This window comes from Sciurus carolinensis, chromosome 2 (genome assembly GCF_902686445.1).
Source record: "Sciurus carolinensis chromosome 2, mSciCar1.2, whole genome shotgun sequence".
Taxonomy (NCBI): Eukaryota; Metazoa; Chordata; class Mammalia; order Rodentia; family Sciuridae; genus Sciurus; species Sciurus carolinensis.
This window is the reverse complement of record NC_062214.1, coordinates 187,458,683-187,485,464: the sequence shown is the minus strand read 5'-3', so window position 1 is coordinate 187,485,464 and position 26,782 is coordinate 187,458,683. Positions and strand designations below refer to the sequence as shown.

Here is a 26,782-nt window from a genome sequence, read left to right as displayed (position 1 = left end):
TTTGATTTTGTGTATGAGAAACATTGCTTCATCAGTGCTATGGAAATTTGCTCCTATGGTTTACTTGAAGAATTTTTTGTTTTGTTTTGTTTTTTGTACTAGGGGTCGAGCTCAGGGGTGATTACCCCTGAGCAACATCCTCAGTTCCTCTTATTTTTTATTTTGAGACAGGGTCTTGTTAAATTGCTGAACCTGGCCTTAAACTTGCAATCCTCTTGCCTCAGCCTCCTGAGTCACTGGGATTACAGGTGTATGCCACCATGCCCAGAATAGTTTTATATTTTTAACTCTTCAATTTAGGTTTCTGATCCATTTTGGTCTTTCATCAAAATGTTTCAGGCACACACTTGTAATCCCAGCTATTAGGGAGGCTGAGGCAGGGGGATTGCCAGTTTGAAGCCAGGCTGAGCAACTCAGTGAGACACTGTCTCAAAATATATTTGGTCTCTGATCCAAATATGTATATTTGTGAGGACAGGGAAAAAATCCTTTTGTATATGAATTTCTAGTTGTCCCAGCATCATTTGTTGAAAAGACTATTCTTTCTCCAATGAATCATCCTCTTATCCTTGTTGAAAATCAATTAAACATAAATGTAATTGTTTATCTCTGGACTTTCAGTCCTGTTGCCTATCCTTATGCCAGGACCACACAGTGTTACTGTAGTGATATGGTTTGTATCTTTAATGTCTGCCCAAAAGCTCCTGTGTTACACAATGCAGGGATGTTCAGGGGCTGACAGGGGAGAGCTGTAACCTTATTGGTGGTTTGATCCATCTGATGGATTAATAATTTGAATGGATAACTGGGTGGTAGCTGTCGGCAGGTAAGGTGTAGCTGGAGGAAGTAGATCACTGGGGTTGTCCTAGACTACACCCATCCCTGCCTCCTTCCTCTCTCTCTGCTTCCTGGCTGCCATAAGCGGGGCATCTTTGCTTTGCCACACCCTTCTGCCATGATGTTCTGCCTCATCTCGGTCCTAGAGGAGCGGAGTCAGCCTGTTATCTCCTGAACCTCTGAAACCATGAGCCCAAAATAAACTTTTTCTCTTTTAAACTGTTCTTGTCAGCTATTTTGGTCACAGTGACAAAAAGCTCACTAACACATGTAGCTCTATAGTAAGTTTTGAAGTCTAAGCCCCTCCAACTTTGTGTTTTTCAAGATTATTTTGGCTGTTGTGGATCTCTCACATTTCCATGTGAATTTTAGGATAGATTAGTGCAGGAAACATTTGGATAGCGATTGTGTTGAATCTGTAGGTCAATTGGGGGGTACTGTCATCTTAACAGCGTTAGGTCTTGCAATCTGTGAACATGGCTGTCTTCTTTCACTATTTTAAAAAATGTTTTATAGAGTTTGGTGACAAGTCTTATAGTCCTTTTGCTAAATTTATTCTAAATATTTTATTCTTTCTGATGTTATGTATAGAATTCCTTCTTTTTTCATCTTGAGATTGCTCATTGCTATAGAAATACAACCAATTTTTATGTATTGATCTGGTGTCCTACAATCTTACTAAACTTATTCATTAGCTCTAATAGTTTTTTATTAAAGCCTTATAATTATACATAGTATTTGGGTTCATTGTGACAAAATTGTACGTATGAGGAATTTGGTATTGACCCCACTGCCCCCCTTCCCTCCCTTCCTCCCTGACCCTATTCTCTCGTCTCTCCTCTACTAAACTCCCTTTCTTCCACACATATGTAAAGGTGAAGTTCCCTCTGGTACCTTTATATATGAATATAACATGATTTTGTTAAATTCATTCTGTATTTCCTCCCCTTCCCACCCCTCCTCCCTCCCTCTCCATCTCCTCCTATCTAGTGGTCGTCCCTGTATTTTTATGATATCTGATTCCCTCCTCAGTTGCTTCCTTTCCCTTATTTTTCTCCAACTTCTACATATGAGAGAAAATCTTCAACCCTTGCATCTGGCTCATTTCTCTTAGTGCGATTTCTCCATTTCCATTCATTTACTGGCAAATGCCATTATTTCATTCTTCTGTGTGGCTTCATTGTGTATATCCATCACGCTTTCTTAATCTGTTCATTTATTGACGGGCATCTAGATTGATTTTGTGATTTGTTTTTTGTGAATTGTGCTGCTATAAACTTTGAAGTGGCTATATCATTATAATATGCTAATTTTAGATATTTTGAATACATATCAAGAAGTGGGACAGTTGGGTCATATGGTGGTTCCATTCCTAGTTTTTTTGGGACTCTCCACACTGCTTTCCAAAGTGGTTTACTAATTTGCTGTCCCATCAACAATGAATGAGGGGCTGGGGAGATAGCTCAGTCGGTAGAGTGCTTGCCTTGCAAGCACAAGGCCCTGGGTTTGATCCCCAGCACCACAAAAAAAAAAAAAAAAAAAAAACAATGAATGAGTTCACCTCTTTCCCCACATCCTTGCCAGCATGTATTATTATTGGTGTTCTTGATAATTGCTATTGTGACTGGAGTGAGATGAAATCTTAGTGTAGTTTTGATTTATATTTGCCTAATTGTTAGAGATGTTGAACACTTTTTCATATTTTTCTTGGCCATTTGTGTTTCTTCTTTTGAGAAACTTCTCATTAGGTCCTTTTTGCCCATTTATTGATCAGGCTATTTGTCTTTTTGGCATTGAGTTTTTTTGAGTTCTTTGCATATTCTGGATATTAATCCTCATACAGGAGTAGCTGGCAAAGATTTTCTCCCATTCCATAGGCTCTCTCTTCACCCTCTTAATCATTTCCTTTGCTGTGCAGATGCTTTTTAATTTGATGGCTTATCTCTTATTGATTCTTAGTTTTATATCTTGAGCTTTATGGTTCTTGCTGAGGAAGTTATTGATAGCATCTATATGCTGGAGTGTTGACCCTGGCTTCTTTTCTAGCTGCTGCAAGGTTTCTGGTCTAATTTCTAAGTCTTTGATCCATTTCAATTTGACTTCTGTGCTGGATGAAAGATAGGGATCTAAATCTAATATATATATATATTTTAAGGGTTCTTTAGCATCTGCAAGTAAACATAGCTTTCCTTCTTCCTTTCCAATCTGGATAACTTTGTTTCCCTCATTGCCTGATTACCTTGGTCTGTACCCCCACTGCCTTGTTGGTCACAAGTGACCAGAGCAGACATCCTTATTTCAGGGGGAGAGCTTTCAGTCCTTACCATCAAGTATGATGTTTCACCTATGGCCTTTATGAACTTGAAGAGATTCTTTCCTATTTCTAGTTTGTTGAGAGTTTCTGTCATTAAAACACATAAGAGATTATCAGAAGCTTTTTTTTTCCCATTGAGATGTTCATGCATTTTTTTGTGCTTCATTCTTTCAATATAGTATTTTACCTTTGTAGATTTTCACATGTTAAACCAACCTTGCATTCCTGGGATGAGTTACATTTGGCCTTGTGTAATTCTTTATAGGTGTGGGTTCATTGTGCAACTATCGTGATGAGGACTTTGACCTCTGTGTTCATAATGGATGTGGGTTGTCTTCTTGTGAAGCCTTTTGGGTTTGGTATCATTGGCAAACTGCTGTCATAGGATGAGTCGCATAATGTTCCCTCCTGTTCTACCTTTTGGAAGAGTTTGTGAAGGACTGGTGTTAATTCTTCTTCTTCTTTTTTTAATGTTTAGTTATAGATGGACATGATACCTTTATTTTATTTACTTTTTATGTGGTGCTGAGGATCGAACCCAGTGCTTCACACATGCTAGGCAAGTGCTCTCCCACTGAGCCACAACCCACTGGGTGTTAATTCTTCTTCAGACATTTAATAGAATTCACAAGTGAGCCTGGGATTGTCTTTGTAGACGTTCTTTATGACTGATTTAACCTCTTATTACTCTGGTGTTTTAGATGATTGGAATAGCTTCCACTTGCTCTGCACATTCCTCTACATGGCTCCTGTTCATTGGAGTCCTGAACCTCTTAGTCAAGGCAAACAGCCCTTGTCAGAAAAGTGGACGCCTTTAGCTAGTTCCTGGTTTCAGGGCCAATGACTTTAGGAGTAGTCTGTATTCTGTTTTTTAGTAATATTTTGGGTAGCAGCTCATTCCTGTTATAAAGCAAAGCTGATACATATCATCGTCAAAGGAAGCAGCACTTCCTATACATGCAGTTGATCAACAAAATCAGCTTGTGGACAAATCCCGTATTTTTTTCTCCTGCCAAGAAACTGTCAACCACTGCCAGAATTTAAGCAGGAAGAATGACTTAATTAAATTTATAAGCAAGAAGGCTCTTTCTGGAACAAAGCAGAGAAGAAATCAGAAGGAATTAAAGCCTGTAAGGGAGGAGACTGGTGGGGGATGTGAGGCCTTGTCCCTCTCTTGATGCTCTTCTGCATTTCAGGGGTCCTAACTTCTGCAGACTGTTCCCCAGGTGCCCAGGTCTTGTGCATGGGTCTGGCCAACAGGAGACACTGGCAGGAAATTGGAGGGGAGCGGGGAGAGAACCTGGAGGATTCCTCCTTCTCTACAGGCAACTATGGCAGCAATCATGTCTCTTCAGCCAGTTTTGTTCAGCTTTAGATGAAACCTCGGCCTGTGATTTGCTGTCACCCACGGCCCCCAAAATGCCACCTCCTCCCTCTGTCCTTCATGACAGTGGTGTCTTCCTGCTGTTGCTGGATCCTGGGACGTGAAGCCATCTTGTTCTTCCTCTTGTCTCTCTCAACCCCTATGCAGACAGTTCTATGTACTACATCCCCTGCATCTGAAAGAACTAGAATGCTTCCTTTGTCCTCACGGGATCCTGACGGATATCAGTAATAGAGCAGAAGCCTAGATTCCATGCACAAAGTGCTGAACCAGGCAGAACCGGGCAGGGCAGAATCAAGAGGCATTTGAAAGACAGGCCATGCGGGTTGGGGAGTTGGTGTGGGAAGGTGGTCGAAGGAGGAATGAAGATGATTGTGGGGGTTTTAGCTTAGTGCACTGGGCAGGTAATGATGTTCTTAAACCAGATGAGGATCATGGGAGAAAGCACCTATTTTCCTTGGAAGGTGGAAGGAAGAAACTGGATTGCAGTTGAATATGGTGCAACCTGTGTCCACCAGGGGGCGCTGTCCAGGGAACCATTGGAAGTCTGGTGCTGCTGGTCAGCCTACAATTTCTAGGCTCTTGGTTTGTAGGTCAGGAGCTTCTCTGGCCTGTAGGGTATCTCTTTATATAGGTGCAGGAGTGGCTGGAGTTCATGCAGAGGACCACAGAGAGCGAGGAGGGCAAGGGCTGAGCCTGGGACCTGTCAGGTCCCAGCAAGTAATGGGGCCTGCTACTTGCAGGCAGAGTGCCAGCCAGGGCTCTGGGCTGGTGAAGGGGAGGAGGCATGCAGGTGACATGTTGCTTTCCCCTGGGTTCACGGTGCCTGAAACGTGAGCATTTGTATGTCGAGGCAGATGTACTTTCATAGTGAGGGTGACATTAAAACATGGTGAAGGCAGTCAGTAGGCAGTGGCTTGAGGGTCAGGACAAGTCAAGATGAGGTTTAAACGTACTATGGAGAAAATCCACACTGGAATAATCGAGTTGACCAAAATGTCACCTTCTCCCTTATTGCTTGAAGCTCAGGTTCCCAGTGTGTGTCCCTGTTTATTGTAACAAGTTGAGGCATGGTCACACGTTTCTCCAGATTTCTGGACCATACGTCCCAGTTTTGTCGTGTTGGCCACATGTCCTGCTATATCCTGCCCACACTGTGTGTCACGCTGCCTGCCCACCCGCCTGCCCTCACCCCACCAGGGGCACCTCTGCTCCTCTGCTCCTTTCCCCTGGGGGCCTCCCCTTTCCCTGTGCTGGATCCACCCTAGTGACACCTGTTATGCATGAGGACCTCGCTAGCTCTGTCTGTCCACACCAGTCTCTCCTTCCTCTGATTCTGCCTCTGTTTGTAGTTAGTCATGGAGTTTGGCACTCAGTTTTTGTTTAATTATTTCACATCTGCCACTTGCCTCTCCCAAACTAGATTATATAATTAATTCATTAGATCAGTGACCGTGTGGGCGCCTGCTTGGAATGGGCACCGAGGCTGTCTGGGCTGCTGGCTTTGTTCCCCTGCATTAACACCAGGGACAGTGCCTGCCACGTGGGGGTGCTTGCAGTGGGACTGTTCTTTAAACATTTTGCCCTCCTGAAGATAAGTTCTGCTCGAGTAACTAACAAGTGCTTAAGCAAAAGTGAAACTTTTTCAGAGGATTCTGAAATCCTGTTTTAGATGAACGCGGGTTTCGGGTCAGGCCTGACGGAAAGCCCGGCATCCTGTCGCCAGCTGCTCTCCCCCAGCTCACTCACCTCTCCTGGACTGCCTCTGGAGAGCCTGCCCCAGCGACTCTCTGGCCTCCTCAGTGCCGTTTTCTGCTGTGCATTGCGTGCGAACTGCTGCATTTTCTTTTTCAGGACTCGGGTCCTTGCTTTCAGGATCTCCTGGGGCCGGGCAGGCGCGCAGGCTGGTGTGGAAGCTCTCCCGCCGACTCCCGCGTTTTATTTTAGAAGCAGGGCGCCTGACTCCTCACGCAGTGCTTGTTCTGTCACCACCCGTCTCTTGGCTTCCACGGTTTCCAAACCGTGTCTGGTGTTCATTTTCTTCCCCCAAATGTTCGTGACGCTTCGGGAATGAAAAAAGCATCCATATTTGGAAAGCTCTGAGTGCTCTCGGGGGCGGGAGCAGAGCACAGACTGTTCTGTGGAGAAGGAGGGCGTCAGAGTGTGGCGGAGAGGCTCCCCCAGTGACTGGGCAGGGCGCCCAAGAGCAGGGAGTGTGGGGCAGCCACGGTCCTGACCCTTGAACCAGGCAGGGGCTGGCAACAGCGGGCACACCACCTCTCAAGGCAGAGGACCCAGGTTTATGGAGTGACTCCTGGGTGCCAGGTTCTGGAAGAATAGTAGTAAATTTCTAATAATAATCATAGCATTTAAACATTCCTTCCGGGAAGGGGGCGTGAAGGGAAAGGGTCTATACTGGGGAATGATACTGGCCAAATTATTTTGTTAAACAAAACAAAACACCATTCAAAGCACTTGACCCTGATCTCCCTTAATCTCACAGCCCGAGAGATAGGCATGGATGTGGCTCATCCCCTACAGCTCTTTGCTGTCAAGGGCTGGCATGTCACTTTGCAGTTGCAAATACTGCCGACTGGGGATTGAGAGAGACCGATTGATCCTGGTGTGCACGGAGCGGCTCTCGGTGCCAGTGTGGACCTTGCAAACGTTAGGGCACTCAGGAGCTCTGGGCGCCTGCAAACCCTGGGTTCCACCGAGGGCCTCTGGGCGCATGCACAAGCCAGAAGGTCTGACTGGGCCACTTCAGGACTCGCCGCAGACGCCCAAGGTCGTCCCGCCGCGTCCCGGCCGCCGCTAGGGGTCGCGGGAGCAGCGTCCTGGCCGAGGTGCGCGCCCTCGCTGCGCATGCGCAGAGTCCGCCGGCGCCCTGGGCCGCTCCTCCGCGGGCCCGCCCCACCCCAGCGTCCCGCGTGGCCCGTACCCCAGGGCGGGGCGCGGCGGTGGTCTCCGCAGGCCTTAACGTTCACAGTCCCTGAGTTTGATTCGTTCTGTGATTCAGCTGGAGTTCAGGGATCCGAGAGGGAAGGCGAACTCCCCCGCCTTCTTCATTAGCCTCGAATTAGTGAGTCTCCCCAGGGACACCCGGTCCCTTGCAGGTGGCATCGCCGGGAGGCAGGGAAAGTCGTGGCTTGCAGGAAGCATTTACACTCGCAGGCCCAGGAAGACAGGGAAGCAGTTATTCTGCTGATGGAGCTTTAGCAGGAGTTGAGGTCGCACTGATTCCTCGTGGATAGAGATCCCTGGTAGGCAGGACTCAGAAGTCCAAGGAGGAAGATGTCTTGGCAGAGCCCTCGTTCACGTCTTCAGGTGACACTCTCAGCGCAGCCTTGATAGGTTGGATGTTTGTTAATGATATGATGTCATCCCGGAGTTGCAGGGCAGTCACTGACAGTGCTGCTCTTGTGGCAGAAAATGTCTCCAGTCTGTTGGGGGCAGTGTCGCAGCTGTTGGGGGACCTTCCCTGGTAGAAATCTCCTTAGATCAGGAATTGGGGTGGCCTCTGCCAATACCTACCTGCAGTGGGACCATGGATGAGTCATGACCCTCTGTGAGCTGAAATTTCCCCATCTACAGGAGAGATGGCAAGATTTTTTTTTTTTTTTTTTTTAATCTTAGTTTTTGAGAAGCTGCTTTTCATTATTTGAGGCTTTGAAATTCCTTTGGGTGTGGTGAAAAAGTAGTTTTCTAAAAAAAGCCCATGTGTGGAGGACAGGGGTGGGAGAAGGTGGCTACAGGAGTCCCTGCTGATTGCTGGGTTTTGCTCATGTTTGAAACCCAGCACTGTGGGGGGGGGGGTGCTGTGGGGCCATGGTGGGGACATCTGCTGTGAGCCTCTCCTAGCTGTTTACCTCTGACTTGGCTCTCTGGCCCCTCCCCAGTGTAGATCCAGTGGTTCTGTGGGGGGTGGTGGGAGGCTCCGTGCCTCATCGCCTGGGCTGCTCCTCTCAGGTTGCCTGGCAGAGCTTTCTGTTATATTTAGACGGTGTGAGAAGAGCAAGAGTCCTTGCCCAGCCTCTGACCCATATTCATGTCCAATGTTGTTTGTTTTAATAGGCTTCTCATTGGTTCTCTTTTGGGAGCAGCAAACTCACAGGGTCCAGAGAGAAGACCCTGTTGGGGAACGGAAGCCTTAGGCGAAGGTCTGCTGAGGCTCCTGCTCTTCCCTCTTCGATGACACCATGTCCGCCGCAGTCACTGCATGCTTTACATTGTTTTGAGAATATTTTTGTTCTCCATTCCACTAGAGGTGGCACTTCTCGAGGGTGAAGATTGTGTCCTTTCGTACAGTCCAGGGCACCGAGCGTTGGTGCTCAGCGAGAGTTTGGGGGTGAAGAGGCTTCCCTTATCTTGGCTGGAGTCGGAGTGCAGGGGCCGTACGTGATCCCGTGGGGATCCCTAGTGTGATGAGTCCTCCTTTCTTGGGAAGGAGACTAGTGCCAAGACCAGAGTGCTGTGCATCATGCACTGGGGTCTGCCGGCTCGGTGGCTCTGCTGAACTCTAGTGGGAAGAACGTGGGTGATGGTTAGCTTCTCCCTGCTGCTTTCCTGCATTTTTCAGTTATACCCCCACAAAAAGATAGAAGAGGATTGTCACTGCCCCCAGGAAAGGCACATGTTGATAAGAGTAGTTACTATTTATTGAGTGTTTTCTGTGTGCCAGGCAATGGCTAAGCCTTGAAGCCTTTGGTCAAAGCCAGTGTTGTCATATACCTATGCTGGACAAGGACAGGTGCCACGTCACAGAGCAGGTACATGGAAAAGCAAGGGTTCCATTCAGTCGTCTAATCAGAAGCCCATGCATTTTCAATTCTTGGTATTTCACCTAGCAGTTTGGCAGTTTTCAAAGATTAAAAATAGTATAACAAAAAATAAGGTTACCACATGATCCACCAATTCCATTCATAAAAATATGTCTGAGAGAATTGAAAATGTATGCCCACACAATAACCGATACCTAGGCTGGTATGTGGTGTTACTCAGGAGGCTGAGGCAGGAGGATTGCAAGTTTGAGGCCAGCCTGGGCAACTTAGTGAGACCCTCTTTCAAAGTAGAATAAAAAGGGCTGGGGATAATAGCTCGGTGGAAGTGGGCACTAGCATTGCCAGGGGAGAGCAGAGTGGAGGCCCCTGGGTTTAATTCCTAGTGCTGAAAACAGAGCAAAACAAAACCAGTACATGAACATGTCTCCAGACATCCAGGAAATGGAAATGGCCCCAGAGTTTAGCAGCTGATGAATGGACAGAGAAATGTGTTAGTTCCACAGAATGAAATATTATTTGGCAATAAAAAGGAATGTATTTGTACAATATAGTAAATGTGCTAAATGCCACTAAATTGTTAACAGAAAAATGATTAATTTTGTGTTTTGTGAATTTCATTTCATTTTTGAATATACTTTTTAGTTATAGATGGACACAATACCATTATTTTACATATATATATATATATATATATATATATATATTTTAATGTTGTGCTGAGGCTGGGATCCAGAACAACAGCCCAGCCCCTTGTTTTATTTTTTTAAAAAGGAATGATGTGTGGATACTTGGTACACAGCTGTGAACTTGAAAACCTGCTGAATCCCAGAAGCCAGAACAACAGATCATATTCTGTGTGCTTCCGTTCATAAGAAATATCCAGAATAGGCAAATCCATAGAGATGGGAAGTCCAGGTCTGGAAGAGCATGGAGTAGGAAATAGGAAGTACTGCTAATGGGTAAGGGCTTTTCTTGGAGCTGTGTGAATGTTCTGGAATTAGCTAGTGCTGATGGTCCAACAACTGTATGGATACACAAAAACCACTGAATTGTATACCATATATAGTGAATTTTTTGGTATATGAATAATATCTCAGTACAGCTGGTATTAAGTGTAAATAAAATTAACATAGCCAAAAATAACATAACAAAGGAATAAAATTCTCTTGCTTGGAGATTTTCTAGCCTACTCTTACCTCTAGATAATAATAATGCCATGAATGGGCCTCAGCGGTCTTGTTTCTGGGTGTCACTGTGTGCCAGGCACTGTTCTAAGCACTCAGCGCTTTTGCACATGAAGTCATCTGTGGATGGGGGCCTAAGCCTGGCCACAGCCCGCACTCTCAGCTCCTGAGCTATACGCTTTACGTACAGAGATAAAGGCTCCAAATACAAGACTGTGGCCTGGAGCCTGGGAGCAGAACTCAGCGGCTGGGCCTTTTGGGCCGCATCCCAGCTCTGCCACTTGGATGTAACCTTGTGGGAGTGACTTCACAGCTCAGCCCGCTCTCCTCATCTCTAGTCTGGTGAGTGAATCCATGCTAGGGCTCTCTGGGGAGTCAGATAAATTGTATCAGACTCAGAACAGAGTCTGGCATGCAGCTACTACTCAGTACATGTTATTATTATTACTATTATATGGTTACTAAAAGGAGATTTAAAGAATAAATTCTAATTGCAAACTCTTATGTGGTGAGCATTTCAGGTTGAATTAGCATCTTATTTGCTGGCAGAATCAGGCTAGAAGGAACGTTATTGAAAGATTATCTGCTCTAGTGGGTAAACATCTAAGCTAGGGCCTGGAGTCCTCTTCCTTTGAGGAGTGTGTGTATGTGTGTGCAGATGTGTGTATTGTATACATGTGTATACGTGTGTGCATGTGTGCGAATGCTTGTGCATGTTTGTGCATATGTACCTCCTAAGAAGGGTATGCTGAGTCCAGAAGGAAAACAATTCACGAGAGCACCCAGAAGGGAGCAATCATGGCGCCCAGCCCAGAGACCACTACAAATCACAGAAGCGTGGACCTCTCAGGTTGTCTGGGCAGCCGTCCCCTCCCCTGCCCCAGCATTTGGTGGTTTCCCTTGGCATCCCTGCTGTCTCCCCTGGGGCTTCTCCTTCTGTTGAGCTGAGAACATATGACCCTGTGGGAATGGGCCATTCTAGAGGTGAGCTGGGCTGCTCTTGCCAGGGCTCTGCTTTGTGCATCTTAAGTCTGTTTTCCTCAGTTTCTTTTCAGACTTGGAAATTGAGATCCCTGGAAATTGTCTTACTGCCTTTGAAGCCCACACCCCAGGGCTGGGTTATCAAAGACATGATATCGTCATGAAGTTTTTCTGGTACTTCCAGTTATAAACTTCCCTGTGGGTCATGTTACAGCCAAGCATCAGGCCTGCCCTGGGCCTGACCTTCAGAGGTGTGGTTAAGATAGACGAGGCGGCAGTGGCTGGCATTAGAGTACACAGTTCATATTCTTGTATTTTATAGACTTTCATTGCATTGCATAACTTTATAAAAGTTCATTGTTCGTCTCCATGTGATTTTAAAAAATGAAAATATTTTTCGTTTTGACTGTTAGTCTGTCAGAGTCATATCGCTCAGGGTGGCATCTCACTACTCCAACCCTTCATGGCACAGATGAGGAAAAGGAGGCCTGGTGTCCAGGGAGTTGCATGGGGTGCTGCAGCTCTTGCTGGGAGCAGAACAGTTCCCTAAGACTCCAGACACTTAAGACTCATTGTGATGGCATTGCTTCTATCAGACACTGAGTGTGCGTGCTGTCAGCAGCTCAGTGAGAAAGGACTCTGGGAGCAGGACTTTGCAGTTGGTCAGACCAGGGGTCAAAACTGGCTTTAAGAGGTGTCAGCCTGGAGCCCTGAGTTCAGTCTTATCTCTCAGATTCTGTTAACACCTTCCTTGCAGGATGGCTGTGGAGATGAGTGCTTGTCAAGCCCCAGGCACAGTGCCAGGTGCTGAGGAGGGATTTGCTAAATGAATGTTTATTATTGTTGAAACTGTTCGGTCTTAATGTTCAGAAATGGTTCCTAGCTGACTGATCTCAAATTTAGACAGATCTGAAAGAATTTGGGCACGGACCCCTCTGATTGCTGGATATTCTGACAATGGGGGGTTGTAGCTTTCCACTTCTTCAACCAGACCTCCAGGGAAACTGTAGGCCAGGGGGAAATAAAATGGTGCTTCCTGGCAGAGGTTTTGAAACCTTGATGTTGAATGAAACATAAAGGGAGAGTCCAGGCTGCCACATGATGTTCTGCAAGCCACACCTAACTAGAAGAGTTGGGAGACTGGGTGTGCTTGAGCTTCTGAGAGTGACGCGCCCCAGCCGCTATCCAGCTGCCCTGTACCCTCCCACCTGCCGCCCGCTGGTCTCCTGGCCTCTGTAAGCCACCTTTGCCTTCCACACCACCCTGCAAGGTCTCAGCAGTCAGTGTGGCCTCTTAGGACACGTCCAGGGTGAAGCATTGGCCCCGGCCATGGGCTGTCATATAATTTCCACATATGACTCCCACACCAACGTTAGGCAATCACTGAACTTGAGACTATTTTCCCACAAGTTTGAGAGAAGGATAACTAGCAACCAAACAGGCCAGTGCAAATGGAAGAGCTTTGAAAGCTGTTAAATGTAATCAAAATGATTTTATCATCACTGATGTATTTAAAATGTGTTATCATTCATAGAAAGGATCTTTTAGAAATGAATCTTTATGTGGAAATTCCCTCCTGTGGCAGAGAGAAAAATAATTTTTGTGGATCACAAACAACATGGTTGGCTGCCCTTATCACCTGTGCTTTAAAGCTGGCCCTGACTGTCAGAATCACTTCGCTGTAGTTAGTGTCTCCTCCAGTCCATGGGCTGGAAGCTTGCTGGTGGTAGTGATCTTGGGAGAGAATGGGATGTTTAAGAGGTGGGGCCTAATGGAAAGTGATTAGGTCATTGGAGGCACTGCCCTTGAAAGGGATCAATGTAGTTCTCGAGAGAGCCGGGTTAGTGTCTGTGAGAGTGGGTGGTTGTAAAGAGAATAGTCTGGCCCCTGAATTTCTCTTGCTTCCTGTCCCACCATGTGCTTTTTCCCTCTCACACATGTGCCTGGCATGATGGCATCTACCGTGCTGAGATGTAGCCAGAAATTCCTCATCAGAGATGAACATATGCCAGCGCCATACTATTACATCTCCAGATAACAAAACCTTTAAAAAAAAAACAAAACCCTCCTCTTTTATTTATAAAGTACCCAGCCTCAGGTATTTCATTACAGCAACAGAAAACAGACTAAGAACACTTAATTTCTACCCTTTTTGTATACTGCTTTGATTTTTGAGATGCAGATCTTACTGATTAAGGCAATGCAGTCATTACTGTTATATGAGCTTTTTATCAAGTCTGTTTTCACAATTTTTTTTTGGTTTTGTATTTCTCTAGGAAAAAGAAAGTACCTGAAAACATTATTGAGATAGCTTTACAAACTGACAAGGCATCATCTGAGCTTTTAATGGGAGCCAATCTAGGCCATGACCTCGGGCCTCTGCTTCCCAGACAGTGCTGATGTGATCCCAGACACTTGAAAATTTATAGAGCAGTCCAAAGGGCCTGTAAGCAGCTTTGACAGAGGACTAAATATTCTGGAACTCAGCTGCATAGGCAGGAAGTCACTGCAATAAATCAAGACACTGCCATTGCTCTGGGGTGTGCCCAGTGGCACATGGAATGGACACCATTGCATTTGGGAGAAGGAAAGCAACAATAGCTGATTAATTCATAAAAGGCCTCCTGCCCAAGAGTGGACACATTCCTGGGAGTGCATCTACCAGCCAAGACCTTGAGTGTCCACAAGTGTCCTGCCTATTAAGAATATGACTCCTAACAGTGGAGGGTTAAGTTGTGTAGCTGGTTTGAATATTCTTACTAACCACGTGTGACCATGGACTACAGCCCCAGATGACAGGTTTTCAAATACTTCAGAGCCCAGTAAAACACAGCTGAGAGTCGAATTACCTGTAACATATTTGACATTTTATTTTATTTTATTTTATATCTTGGTCATCTTCATAAGCATTAGTGGTCAGAGTCCAACTTGCAAAGGTGCACAGTGCCAGAGAGTAGAGCCATTTTTTTTCTGACCTTTTGACATGCTCTGGGGAATTAGTTTTCCTTATATCAAATGCCTGATATCAACTTGCACATTATTTGGTTGCTTCATGCAAGAAGAGGGCAGATTGCAAAACAATTTTCATTCCTATTCATGTTCTCTCTCTCTCTTTTTCCTGGTGATTTTAATTTTGTACTAAGTACTTAAAGAGCATTTAGGAAGCTCTCATCCAGTATACTTCTTTAAAGTAGTTCTGCAGTTGTTATGCTAAATGGTACATTTGTTCTTTTTATCTCATGTTCTCCTCCAAAGAAAATGTCAAGAGGTTAGAAGAGAGTTCATGCTGGAGCGAGACTACTTAATGTTTTGTTTGTTTGTTTTGTTTTTTGTTTTGCAATGGCATAAACAGTTTTGGCTCAACGCAGGATGAATACTGAGCACCTAGGACTTGATGAACATTAACGCAGCTATTATCACTGCATTCCTTTTGTTTTAAAAGTTTGAGACATAGAATATAAAAATAGACCCAAACAAAATTTCTAGAGATGAAAATTGTAATGGCTGAGATAAAAAAAATGCAATTGAATATGACTGTGGCAGAGTAGATGTCGCAGAATAAAAAGCTAGTGAACTTGAAGACATGACAATAGAAATTATCCAAAATGAAACTGAGAAAAAATATTTTTTAAAAAGTGGGAAATGTACATGTATCAGAGTCACCTAAGAAGGGAAGAGGAAGACATTAAGCAATTTTAAAGAAGTAATGACTGAACATGTTTCAACTCTAAACCCTCAATTTCAGGAAGCTCAGTGGAGCCCAAGTAATTCATAAAACAATTTGTTCACAATCAATAATAAAGAGAAAATCCTAAAAGCAACCAGAGAAAAAGACATATACAAATGAACAAATACAGAGGTGAGAGTAGGTTTATTGTCATAAACCGTGCAAGTGAGAACTCACTGAGTGAGGCAGGGAAAAAAAGCAAACCGTCAGCCCTCAATTCCATACTTGGTAAAAATATCTCTTTAAAATGAAGACAAGAGACAACATTTTCAGGCATATAGTAACTAAAAAATCCTTGCAGTAGCAGAACTACACTATAAGACATGTTGAAGGAATTACTTTAAGGTGAAGGGAGAAGATGCCAAAAGAAAACATGAATCAGGAACGAAGAGCACAGGAAATTATAACTGTAATTAGTGAATATGTAAGAGTTTTTCCTTATGATTGAAATGTCTTTAAAATATAATTGACTAAACAAAAAATAATAACTACATTAGGAGGGGATTGCAAAGTGTATAAAAGTGAAATTATATGATAAATGAATAAAGGCTAGAAGGGAGAAATGGAAGTGTTCAATTGTAGAGGTTATGGACTATATTTAGGAACTAGAATAATATCATCTGAAGTAGGCTATGATGGTTTAAACCCTAAATCACCATTGACCCAACACAGTTTTAACAAATCAAAGTACTCAGCTAGTCAAATAGAAGAAATAAAGGGAAAAACAGAACACATTGGACAAATAAAAAACAATTAGCAAAGTAATAGATTCAATTTTAACTATATAAAAATTACATTAAGTATAAGTAATCAAAACACTCTAATTAAAAGGTAGAGAACTGAGCTGTGGCTCAGTGGCAGAGTATCTGCCTTGCATGTGCAAAGATCTGGGTTCAATCCCCAGCACTGCAAAAAAAAAATAAATAAATAAAATAATAATAATAATAAAAATAGAGATGGTCAGATTGGAAAATAAGCAAGGCTCAACAGTGTGTTGCCCAGACGAAACACTTTAACTATAAACACATGATCTATTAAAAGTAAAAAAAATGAAAAAAATATACCATGCTAATAGTAAAGAAATGAAAGCTGGAGTAGCTATGTTAATCTTGGACAAAGCAGGTTTTGGAACGAAGTCTCGTAAAAGTTTCTATAAAATGTTCTAAAAGTTTATATGGCTATTAAGAGCTTTAAAATACATGAAGCAGAAACTGAATTTAAAGGAGAAACAGGCCAAATGCACATTTAAGTGCAGAGATTATAGTACCCCTGTTTCAACAGGTAGAACAAGTAGGCAGATTATTTGTGAGATATAGAAGCCTTGGAACAATACAATGTACCCACTTGACCTAATTGAGAAAATCCCACATTTATTTTCACTCCTGATGTTGCAGTTTGTGTCTTCCCCTTTTCCAGAGGAGTCTGGTGAAAGGTTTATCTGTTTTTGAAAAATTCTCATTAAAGAGCTTCTGGTTTCATTGATTCTTCTCTATTGCTTTTCTGTTGTCTGTTTTGTTTGCTTCCACTTTGATCTTTATTATTTCCTTTCTTCTGAACACACTGGTGTAGAGGGAACCATCCTCATCCTAACAGAGGGCATCTATGAAAAGCTTAGCAGTTAGCGTCAAACTTAATGATAAAGGCTGAAGGCTTTCTCCTTAAGGCCAGGAGTGACGTAAGCTGTCTGCCCTCACCACTTCCACTCAGCACTGCACGGGGATTCTTGACAGTGCAGTCAGGCAGCAAATAGGAATAAAATACATCCAGACTGCAGAGGAGGAAGTAAACTATTTGCAAACAACACAACAATCTATGTGGATCTTCTGATGGAAGCCACAAAAATGGTAGCAGAACTAAAAGGTGAATTTAGCAAGGTTACAAAATACAAGATCAATATTCAAAAGTCATTTCTGTATACTAGCAACGAACAATAAGTGAATTAAAACAATACCATTTACAATAGCATAATAAATATGAAATACTTAAAGGCAACCTGGAAAAAGGTTTACAAGGCCTATACACTGAAATCTAAGAGCCATTGCTGAGAGATGTGAAAGATACATAAGTAAGAGACACACTGTGCCCCAAAGTTGAAAAACTCATTATTGTTAATGTTAAATCAATTCTTTCCAAATTAATCTCTAAATTCAGTGTAATCCCAGCCAACATATTGTGGTAGAAATTGTCAAACAGATTTTATATGGAAATGTAAAAGACTGAGAATACCCCCTCTTAAAAAAAGAAAAGAAAGAAATGAAAAAAAGAAAATTATAAGCAAAAATGGAGTACTAACAATTCTTCAAAACTTATAAAAATATGGTAATCAAAACAAAGTGATATTGGTTTAAATATAGACAAGGAGATCATTGTAATAGACTAGAGTCCAGAAAGACCCACATGTTCTGTCCTTCTGATTGTTCTCAAAAGAGCAAAGACAGTTCAGTGGAAGAGGAAAATCTTTAGTAAGTTTACTAGAACAATTGAATCTATTTGCAAAGAAATAAACTTCAGTCTCTACTTTGCAACATAATGTCAACATGTATCATAGACCTAGATATAAAACCTCAAACTATAATAATTCTATAGGAACACGCAGGACAGAACTTTGTAGTAGTGAGCTAGGCAAAAATTTCTTAGCTACAAAGCCACAAGCACAGTCCATTTAAGAAAACATTGATAAATTGGGTTTCATCAAAATTTTAAACTTCTTATCTTCAAAAGACATTTTAAGAAGATAAAAACAAACTGCAGACTGAGCAAATATATGTGGACCATATATTTGAGCACTTGTACTCAGAATATAAAGAACTCTCAAAACTCCAGAAAATAAGCAATCTTATAAAAATGGATAAAATATTTTAATGGACACTTCACCAAAGAAGAAGTATAGCTAGCAAATAAGCACATGAAAAGATGGTCAGTATTGTTAGTCGTAGAAATGCAGCTCAAAACCACAATAAAGTGCCACTTCATACGCCCTGGGATAGCTCTAGTTAAACAATGAGATAATAACAAGTATTGATGTGGATGCAGAGAACCTGGAGTCCACATTTATTGCTGGTGGGAATGGAAAACGATGCCGCTTCTTAGGAAAACTGATAATTTCTTTAAAAAATTAAAAAGAAATTTATCACCTGATCCAATATTTGCATTCCTAGATCTCCACTCGAGAGAATTAAAGACATCTGTCTGCACACACACAAAAAAACCTGTTCATGGGTATTCCATACTTTGTTGTTCAAATAGCTGAAGAGTGGAAACAATCCAACTGGCAAATGGGTAGATAAAATGTAGCCTCTCCATACAGCAGTAAGATGAATGGAGTCCTGATACTTGCTGTAACATGGATGGACCCCGAAAATATTCAGCAGGTGAAGAAGAAAACCCAAAAGACCACATATGATTCCAGTTATATAAAACGTCCAGAAAAGGTAAATCTACAGAGATAGATAGAAAACAGATTAGTGATTGCCTGAGAGTGGTTATAGAGACTGACTTCATTTGGGCAGAAAGGATCATTTGGGTATGATGGAAAGTTCTAAAATTGAATTATAGTGATAGTTGCAAAACTAAATTTATTTAAAATTTTTGAATTGCACACTTTATATCATATAATTATATACCTCATTAGAGCTACTAAAAATGTTATACAGTGATTTGGACTGCATAGTATTGGCAAAACAATAGACAAGTGGATCAATGGAATGAAATAGAGTCGAAAATAGATCCACTCAGCTACAGTCAACTGATCTCTGACAAGGGACCAAAGGCAAGTCAATGGGCAAAGGGTAGTTTTCAACAAGTAATGCTGGAACAACTGGACAGCTAGATTCAAAAATAAAAAATAAAAAATAAAATTCTAGACACCGACCTTTGACAAGTGTTAGGTTGAAAGGGGTCATAGACCTAAATGTAAAGTAGAAAACTTTAAAACTGCTAGGAGATAACGTATAAAATCTAGGTGACCTTGTGTTTTAGTTGTCTTTGCATCACTGTGACCTAAAGACCTGACAAGAACAATTGAGAGGAGGAAAAGTTAATTTTGACTCAGAGGTTCAGTCCATGGTCGGCCGACTCCATAGTTCTGGGCCTGAGGTGAGGCAGACCATCATGGCAGAGAGGCTTGGTGAAGGAAGCTGCTCAGGATATGACAACCAGGAAGCAGAGAGAGAGAGAGAGAGCTCCATGCACCAGGGACAAAATGTAAACCCCCAAGGCACATGTACAAAGAACTTTGAAAACTCAACACTAAAAAACCAATGTAATTAAAAAAGGAGCAAAAGATCTGATCAGACACTACACCAAATAAAGTATACAGACAGCCAATAAGTGTAAGAAAAGATGCTCAACATCACATGTTGTTTGAGAAGTGAATATTAAAACAGCAGTGAGATGCCTCTATACACCTATTAGAATGGCTCAAATTCCAAAAGTCAAAATGGACCATTCACTGGAGAGGACAGTCTGGTAGTTTCTTGAAAAGCTGAATATAATATTCTACAAAGTGATTTATAATAAAATAAAAATGTATTTATTTAGCAATTTCTTATAAAACCAAACACACTCTTACCATATGATCCAGCAGTTGCACTTTTTGGCATTTACCAAATTAAGTTATAAACATGTCCACACAAAAACCTGCAGGTGAAGGTTTATAGAAGCTTTATTCGTAACTGCTAAGACTTGGAAGTAATCAAGATACCTGCTCAGTGGTAAGTGGAACATTATTTAGCAACAAAAATAAGTGAGCTATCCAGCTAACATAAGACATGGAGGACGGACCATAGGTGCACATTGCCAGAAGGCAGTCTGTGCACTGTGTGACTTCAACTGTGTGGTATTCTGGAAAAGGCAGTTATGGAAACAGCAAGGGGTTAGTGGCTGCCAGTGGGCAGGATGAGTAGGTGGAGCACCCGGCAACTTTTGAGCAGTGAACCTTTTCTGCGTAGTAGCGTAATGATGAGTGCTTGGCGTTATGCATTTTTTGGAACCCATAGCATATGCAGCACAAAGAATGAATCGTCACATAAACTGTGGAGTTTTAATAGTAATAATGAAAAGCCCATCCAAACCCATTATCATGAAACAGAAAAAGAAGTATAGTTTATTACAGGTCAATTTTATTTCAGTGAAACTGTTAAAAAATTAGAATCTTTGGCTGAGCTACTTCTGCATCAAAGCGGTGACCTCTGAGTTTCCAGGTGCATTGTCCTCAGTTGCTAGTTCCCTGTGCCTGGAAGTGGCTTCTTTACATGTAGTGGCTCTGTCTTCTGTGGCTTTCTGTAGCCTGGAGGGATTTTTGCTGTTTACTGAGAGCAACTTGGATAACACCATTATCCAAAATGGTGCCTGTGAAGCCATGGATTATTTCCTGACCTTTGATGTGTCTGATCCACTCCCTGGAGTGGTGTCCACCATGAAAATCAGCAACTAATGTGATAGCATTGTTCGGAGGCTTAAGACCTGGGTTTGGCCCTGTTGTGCCTTTGACTGTAAAGTTACATCCTTTACCGTGGCAGTTCTCTATGTCTTCACCTAAGACTCCCAAGAGCTCGTAATTATTCATGTTCAGTAAGTGTGCATTTTAGGGGAGTATTTTGGTAGTATTGTGCTGCAAACCAGTGTGTTTGTCTGCTTCCTATTCCTCTAACAAAATATCTGACATAATCAACTTATAAGGAGAAAAGTTTTATTTTGGCTCATAGTTTGGAGCTTCCAGATAATAATCAAATGGCCCTGTTTCTTCTGGATTTGTGGGAAGCCAGCACATCGTGGCAAGAGGGGATGACAGAACAAGTCACTCACCTGATGCCAGGAAGAGCAGACAGGAGGGGCTGGGTCCCACAGGGCAGGCCCCCAGTGACATGCATACCTCCCGCCTGGCCCCACCTCTTAAAGGTTCCACACTTCCCCTCGCAGCGCTCTGGGGGTCAGGCCTTTGACATGTGTACCTTTGGGGTACACTTAAGAACCAGGCTGTAGCTGCCAGCTTTATTTATTTTTAAAAAACAAATTTAGGGGTGTTTTAATCAGTTATTTTGCTTCTGTGACTAAAGGGCCCGATCAGCACAATTGTGGAGGAGAAAAGGTTTATTTGAGGGCTCACAGTTTCAGAGTCTCAGTCCATAGAAGGCTGGCTCCACTCCTCAGAACTTGTGAGGCAGGACGTCATGGCAGGAGAGTGTGGTGGAGGGAAACAGTTCGTATTGTGATGAGGAAGCAGAGAGAGACCCCACTCTCCAGATACAAAATGTACACCTATAGCCACGCCCCCAATGAACCACCGCCTCCAGCCACACCCCACCTGCCTCCAGTTACCACTCAGTCAATCCCATCAGGGATCAATTCACTGATTAGGTCAAGACTCGCAAAACCCAATCATCTCTCCTCTGAACCTTCTTGCATTGTCTCACACGTGAGCTTTTAGGGGACACCTCACATCCAAACCACAACAAAAGGCTTCTGCTGTTTGAATGAGATCTATTATTAGAGTTTTCCAGAGAGACAAAACCAGCAGATGATGAGTCCATAAGCTGGAGACCTAGGACTGATGATGGTGTAGTTCCCATTTGACACCTAGAACCGGAAGACCCAGTGGTGCAGGTTCTAGTTCAGAAGTTGGCAGTCTCAAGGCTCAAGAAGAGTCGGAATTTCCATGCAAATCCAAAGGCAGGAGAAGGCCATATCACAGCTCTGTGTACTCACAGGGGGTGGTGGGGTGGGAGTCCCACTCACTCAGCATTTTTGTTCTATTCAGGTCTTCAACTCATTGAGTGAGAGCCACCCATGTTAGTGAGGGCGGTGTGTACACTCAGTCCTCCAAGTCAAGTGCTTAGCTCACCCAGAAACACCCTTACAGACACACCCAGAATAATGTTTGCCCTAAAGTCTGGGCACCCTGTGGCCCAGTCAAGTTGATGCATAAAGTTGACGATCCTGCTCTCTCAGGTCTGAATGAGGTCCTGATGAAGTGCTGGGTCAAGGTCTCAGCCTAGTATCAACGTCAAACTGATCTTCCTGTATTTCAGGGCCTCTTTTCTTCTGGACACTATGGGTGTTCCTTTTGGTGCTTCATTTTTATGTTTCATTTTGTCCTTAGAGAGGACAGAGGAAGGAGGATCTGATTCTCTGATAGGCTGTGAGATCCTAGGACCATTTTATGGCCCTGACAAATAATATTTAAAAATTAAGCCCCATGAAAAGCATTCACCCAGGTTTTTGTTTGCTTTTCAGGACTCTGTTTAGAGAAGCTGCCCATTTCATCTTCTACCAGTAATCTCCACATGGACCGGGAACAGGATGTTATCACCTGTTATGAGAAAGCCGGGGACATCGCCCTCTTGTACCTCCAGGAGATAGAAAGGGTAAGTGAGGACCACACATTCATTCACCTGGTAATTTTTTATTCCAAATCAGACTGTACACAACCGCAGTCAACCTCTGGAAAGCCTTCCGCTTGCCTGCCTTGTCAACTTGTGTGCCAGACCTTATCTGCCTTCCTGACTGGTGAGGAGAAGATGCAGTGATTGTGGTGCCTTGTGTGGGGACAGATGGTTCAGTGCGGGAGGCAATGCAGGGTTCTCTGAGCAGAAATGCAACTGGTTTTACCCTCGGCACCCTGAGGCTGGCAACCTCCCCCAGTGCTCCCCACCAAGTTCTTTCTCCTAAGCAAAGTGGGTTGAGCCTCGTTTGTCCTTGTGTGGTCTGGATGCCAGGATCTGTTCATCTGGGTCTGGGAGGCTTTGCCTCATGGGTGTGGTGAAGGTCTCTGGGGACGTGGGCCAGCCTGTGTGGAGCAGGTTCTGTGTCCCTGGAGGCCGTCTGGGATGTTCTTCTCCAGCAGCCCATGTCTGCCTGTGTGTGGGGAGTGGAACCCCAGCTGGCAGTGGCCACAGAGCAGAGGCCAAGTGAGCAGGAGCCCTGATCTCACCTCCTGGGCAGGGAGGTTGGGACTGGAGGCTGGAGGCTGGCAGCTTCTGGGGCCAGGGAGGGGTGGGTGCCCTGTTTGGCTCTGCTCTATTCTAGTTCCATCACCTTCTGCCTCAGTGTTCCCGTCTGTTAGAAGAGCGTCCTTGATAGTTCTGCTTCAGTGGCATGCTTGTGGAATTATGTAAGGCCACGCGGAGAAAGACACTTAACCTGGGTTTGGGAGCGTTCTTGGCAAATGTCACTTATTTTTAATTATGATAGCTCTTAGCAGTCTGCTGCTGGTAGAGTTTCCTGGTGTTCTTACCAAGGCTGGACATGCCCTTGACCCCCTCAGGCCCAGAGATGCCCCTGTGCGAATGCTCAGTGATTAGGGACCCAGGGAGCCCAAGCCCTGCTTTCCCTTGCTGTCTGGGCTCTGGTCACAAGAATTAGAACAGAGAGGGACTTCCTGAGTCTTAGCTGTCATTTTAGACATGTACAGACTGAGAGTCATTTAAAGTCATTTTGCTGTGTGTTGGTGTGTCTCATGAGGATCAGTGTCTGTGAGGAGTCGGGGGGTCGAGAGACCCGTGGAAGATGAGCAGCTGGAGAGAAGGGTGGGCACAGCCGGGATGGTCGTAGGTCCTGGTCCTGGGAACTCAGGAGGATGTTTGACTATCTTGCCAAAATGATGTTCTGTCAGCAGGTTCTCTGGGGAGGGACTCTTGTTTCGTTATTCAAATTTCACGCTATGATCTTTAGAGGAGCGCCATGCAGGCTCCTTTGAAATGCACCTTCCTCCCCGCCTGCCAGCCTCTGCGGGGCTTGGCCTCGGACACTGCCATCCAGCTGTGCTGCTTAGGGGCCCTCATTTTCGGCTTATTCTACAGTTGCTGTCCAGGCTGCCACCTTGAGCTGCCTTTTCCTGCCTGGGGCAAAGGAAGCGCCCCTGCTCGCGTGTCTGCAGTGATGGAGGCCCGGGCACCTCCCACACGTTCCTGGGGTTCGTTCCTGCCTCCCCTTCACCGCTGGGCTCTTCAGCTGGACTGTCAAGGAGGCACACAAAGTCGGAATTTAAAAAATCTTTTGTTTGTTCGTTTTGGTTCTGGGGATGTGGTGACCACAGGAGTTAGATTTTTGAGGAGGAAATTGAGGCCCTGGGACTCCCGGGAAGTGAGACCAGAGTTATCAGGAAGTCCCAGCTCTGCTCCACGCCTTGCTGGGTTGTTTTTCCAAGCCGGTGTGGACAAACACACAGTGCTGTCCCCGCGGCCTTCCTTCTGGGACGTGCTCCGTCAACGTGGACCAGGCAAGCCCTAGCTTTTGATCACATGCGGAGGCAGCTTCTTTAACACATCTAGGTGACCGTCACCTCTTCTCTGGCTCTGAATTTTCAGTGTGAATTTTCCTTTATGAAACCCACTTTGGGCCTCCCCAGATTTCAGCAAGCGAGGTTATTAGCAGTGAGAGAGAGAGAGTGAACCAAGCATCTGCTGTGACTGTAGGAGGAGCTCCGGAAACTATGTGACAGTCCAACTGAAGTCTGGGGGACAGTAACCTCCTTCTGAGACCAGTGGCCCCGAGGAAGCTGCAGGGTGGGGGGCCGGGTGATTGTGCCGTGTGAAGATACCTGACAGACCTTTCCATTTTTTTGACTTAATTGATTTAATTTTGAACTTAACAAGAATCATGCTGAATTGAAAACGGAAACATAGTGAAACAATCTGAATGAAATGAAACCCTTGAGCAAGCTGGGCTGAACAGTACCTGTCTCTGAGCAGCCCTGGTGAGCAGAATCCCGCATACTGTCACCATATTGGCTCTCTGGCCGAGGCAGAGGTGGACCCTGCCCGCCACTCTGCACTGAAGCAGCTCTGGTTTGCCATTTTATTCATCACTGTTGGCTCTTAACTGCATCCATTAAGAATAATAAGATTCGGGGAGAACCTTTGAGGACAGTTTAGAGTGTCCTGACTGATGTTTTTCCCTCTGAAACGACCAAATCCTGTGTCAGAGGCTGTGCCATTCTCTGCGTTTCCCCACAGTGGGTTCACTCAGCCTTGTTGGAAAAAATAGAAAGAGGGCTGACCTTGGCTTCCCCTTGAGGCAGCTACCTTAAGTGCTGAAAAGCAGCAGAGTTGCCATGAGGTGACTTGGTGTTGAGCCCCAGCCCTGCCACCTCTTGACTGTGGAACTTTGGGCAAGTGACTTAACCTTTCTGAGCCTCAGGATCCTCATCTATAAACAGCAATAATCATCATCCTATGCCATGTGAGACTGAAAGGGGTCAGCAGTGTGCTGCGAGCACACAGTGAGTGCCGGCTTCGTTGTCTGTTCCTGGGTCACCTGGCTATGGGGTCTTTCCTAACCTTTGAAAATTTCTGGCACTCAGATGAAAATTTGGAATATCACCGACATACTGTATTACTGGAAATGTAAAGAATTTTTAGGGGAATGTTCCTGAAGCAAATTTTGTAGGTGAGCTAGGTTGCCCCATCTTGTACTGAAGCTAATGGAGCAATATTTTTTCCTGGTGTCCCTCTTTCTGGGTTCAGGATTTCTGTCGCTCCGATTGACCTTGGTGTGCTCATTCATTTCTGTGTGCTTCAACTCTCCGCCTTGGGGTGGCGCTGATCCTGCCTGACATGTGGGTTCACAGGGCTGGAGAGCAGCACCTGCTGAGGACCAGTGAGCGCCAGGTGGGATGCTGGGAGCTCCCGCTGGTTCCACATGTGGAGACAGGGCCCAAGGAGATGTGCATAAATGAAAGCCGTGCGCATTAAATAAGTGTTTACTGTTGCCCTTGTTGTATTAGGATGACAGAGACATCGACTAATCATCTTCTCTGACAGTTCGTTTTTTTGAAGGGGAATAAAATAAAATTCCAGTATTGTCCATATAAAATAATTTAATCAAATAAATCAAATCTGGGCAGATTAAATGAGCAATGACAGGACGGCCTTGATGTGTTCATCTCAGGTGGTGGCCTCGTGCCGTCCGTAGATCGTACTGTGTCCTGCAGGGGCTCCTGGAGGTGCAGCGACAGGAGAGAAGATGACTTTGTCCTTGGATCTCATGATACGAGCACTGCTTTTGGCGAATGAGATCATCCTGTCCCTGTCCTCCGCACCATCAGCCGGCCAACTGGGCCTGGCTTTTTGAACAGGAGCAGTGCCAGGTGGGACTTTGCTTTCTGCTGACAGTTCATTTCTTTACATCCTATTTTAGAAATGAAATTAATGCTAAATTAACCTTTTATTGGCTGTTTTTGTGCTAAAGTTCCAAGAAACACCAGGTCCCTGAGTCTTGCAATGCATAGCTCAGACTTCCTGTCTGTCGGGAGCCCTTCGTGGGCAGCGTACTCAGGCCTTGGGTTTATCGCGTCCTCCCTGCGGAGGAACTTGCCTGTGGTGTTGGTTCCAGAACTGTGTCACTCACAGTGATGCTGCTGCTGAGAGGCAGGGTGTGTGTCTAGAGTGCCCAGGGCCGACTGTGGTTGAAGTGTGGGACAGGGAAGAAAGGGCATCTTCCTTTCCTCCCTTTCCAGAGCTTACCTTTCCATTCACACCGAAGTAGCGCATCGCAGTTCAGAGCTTAGCGAGGTACTTCCTAGCAGAAGCCTCCAGAAACCCCTAGCCAGGCTGCTGCCTCTGCCCTGGTACCTTG

The 26,782-nt window shown here is 44.4% G+C and overlaps 1 protein-coding gene across 6 annotated transcripts in view; it reads left to right on the top strand.

Moving 5' to 3' along the window:
- Ttc7b (tetratricopeptide repeat domain 7B) overlaps nucleotides 1-26,782 on the top strand; it is a 232,194-nt gene that overhangs the window by 36,896 nt on the left and 168,516 nt on the right. For all 6 annotated transcript variants that reach the window (XM_047541992.1, XM_047541994.1, XM_047541995.1 and 3 more), the window contains exon 4: nucleotides 22,442-22,572. In XM_047541992.1, the coding sequence (XP_047397948.1) occupies nucleotides 22,442-22,572 (131 nt within the window). The remainder of the gene's footprint in view (nucleotides 1-22,441; nucleotides 22,573-26,782) is intronic.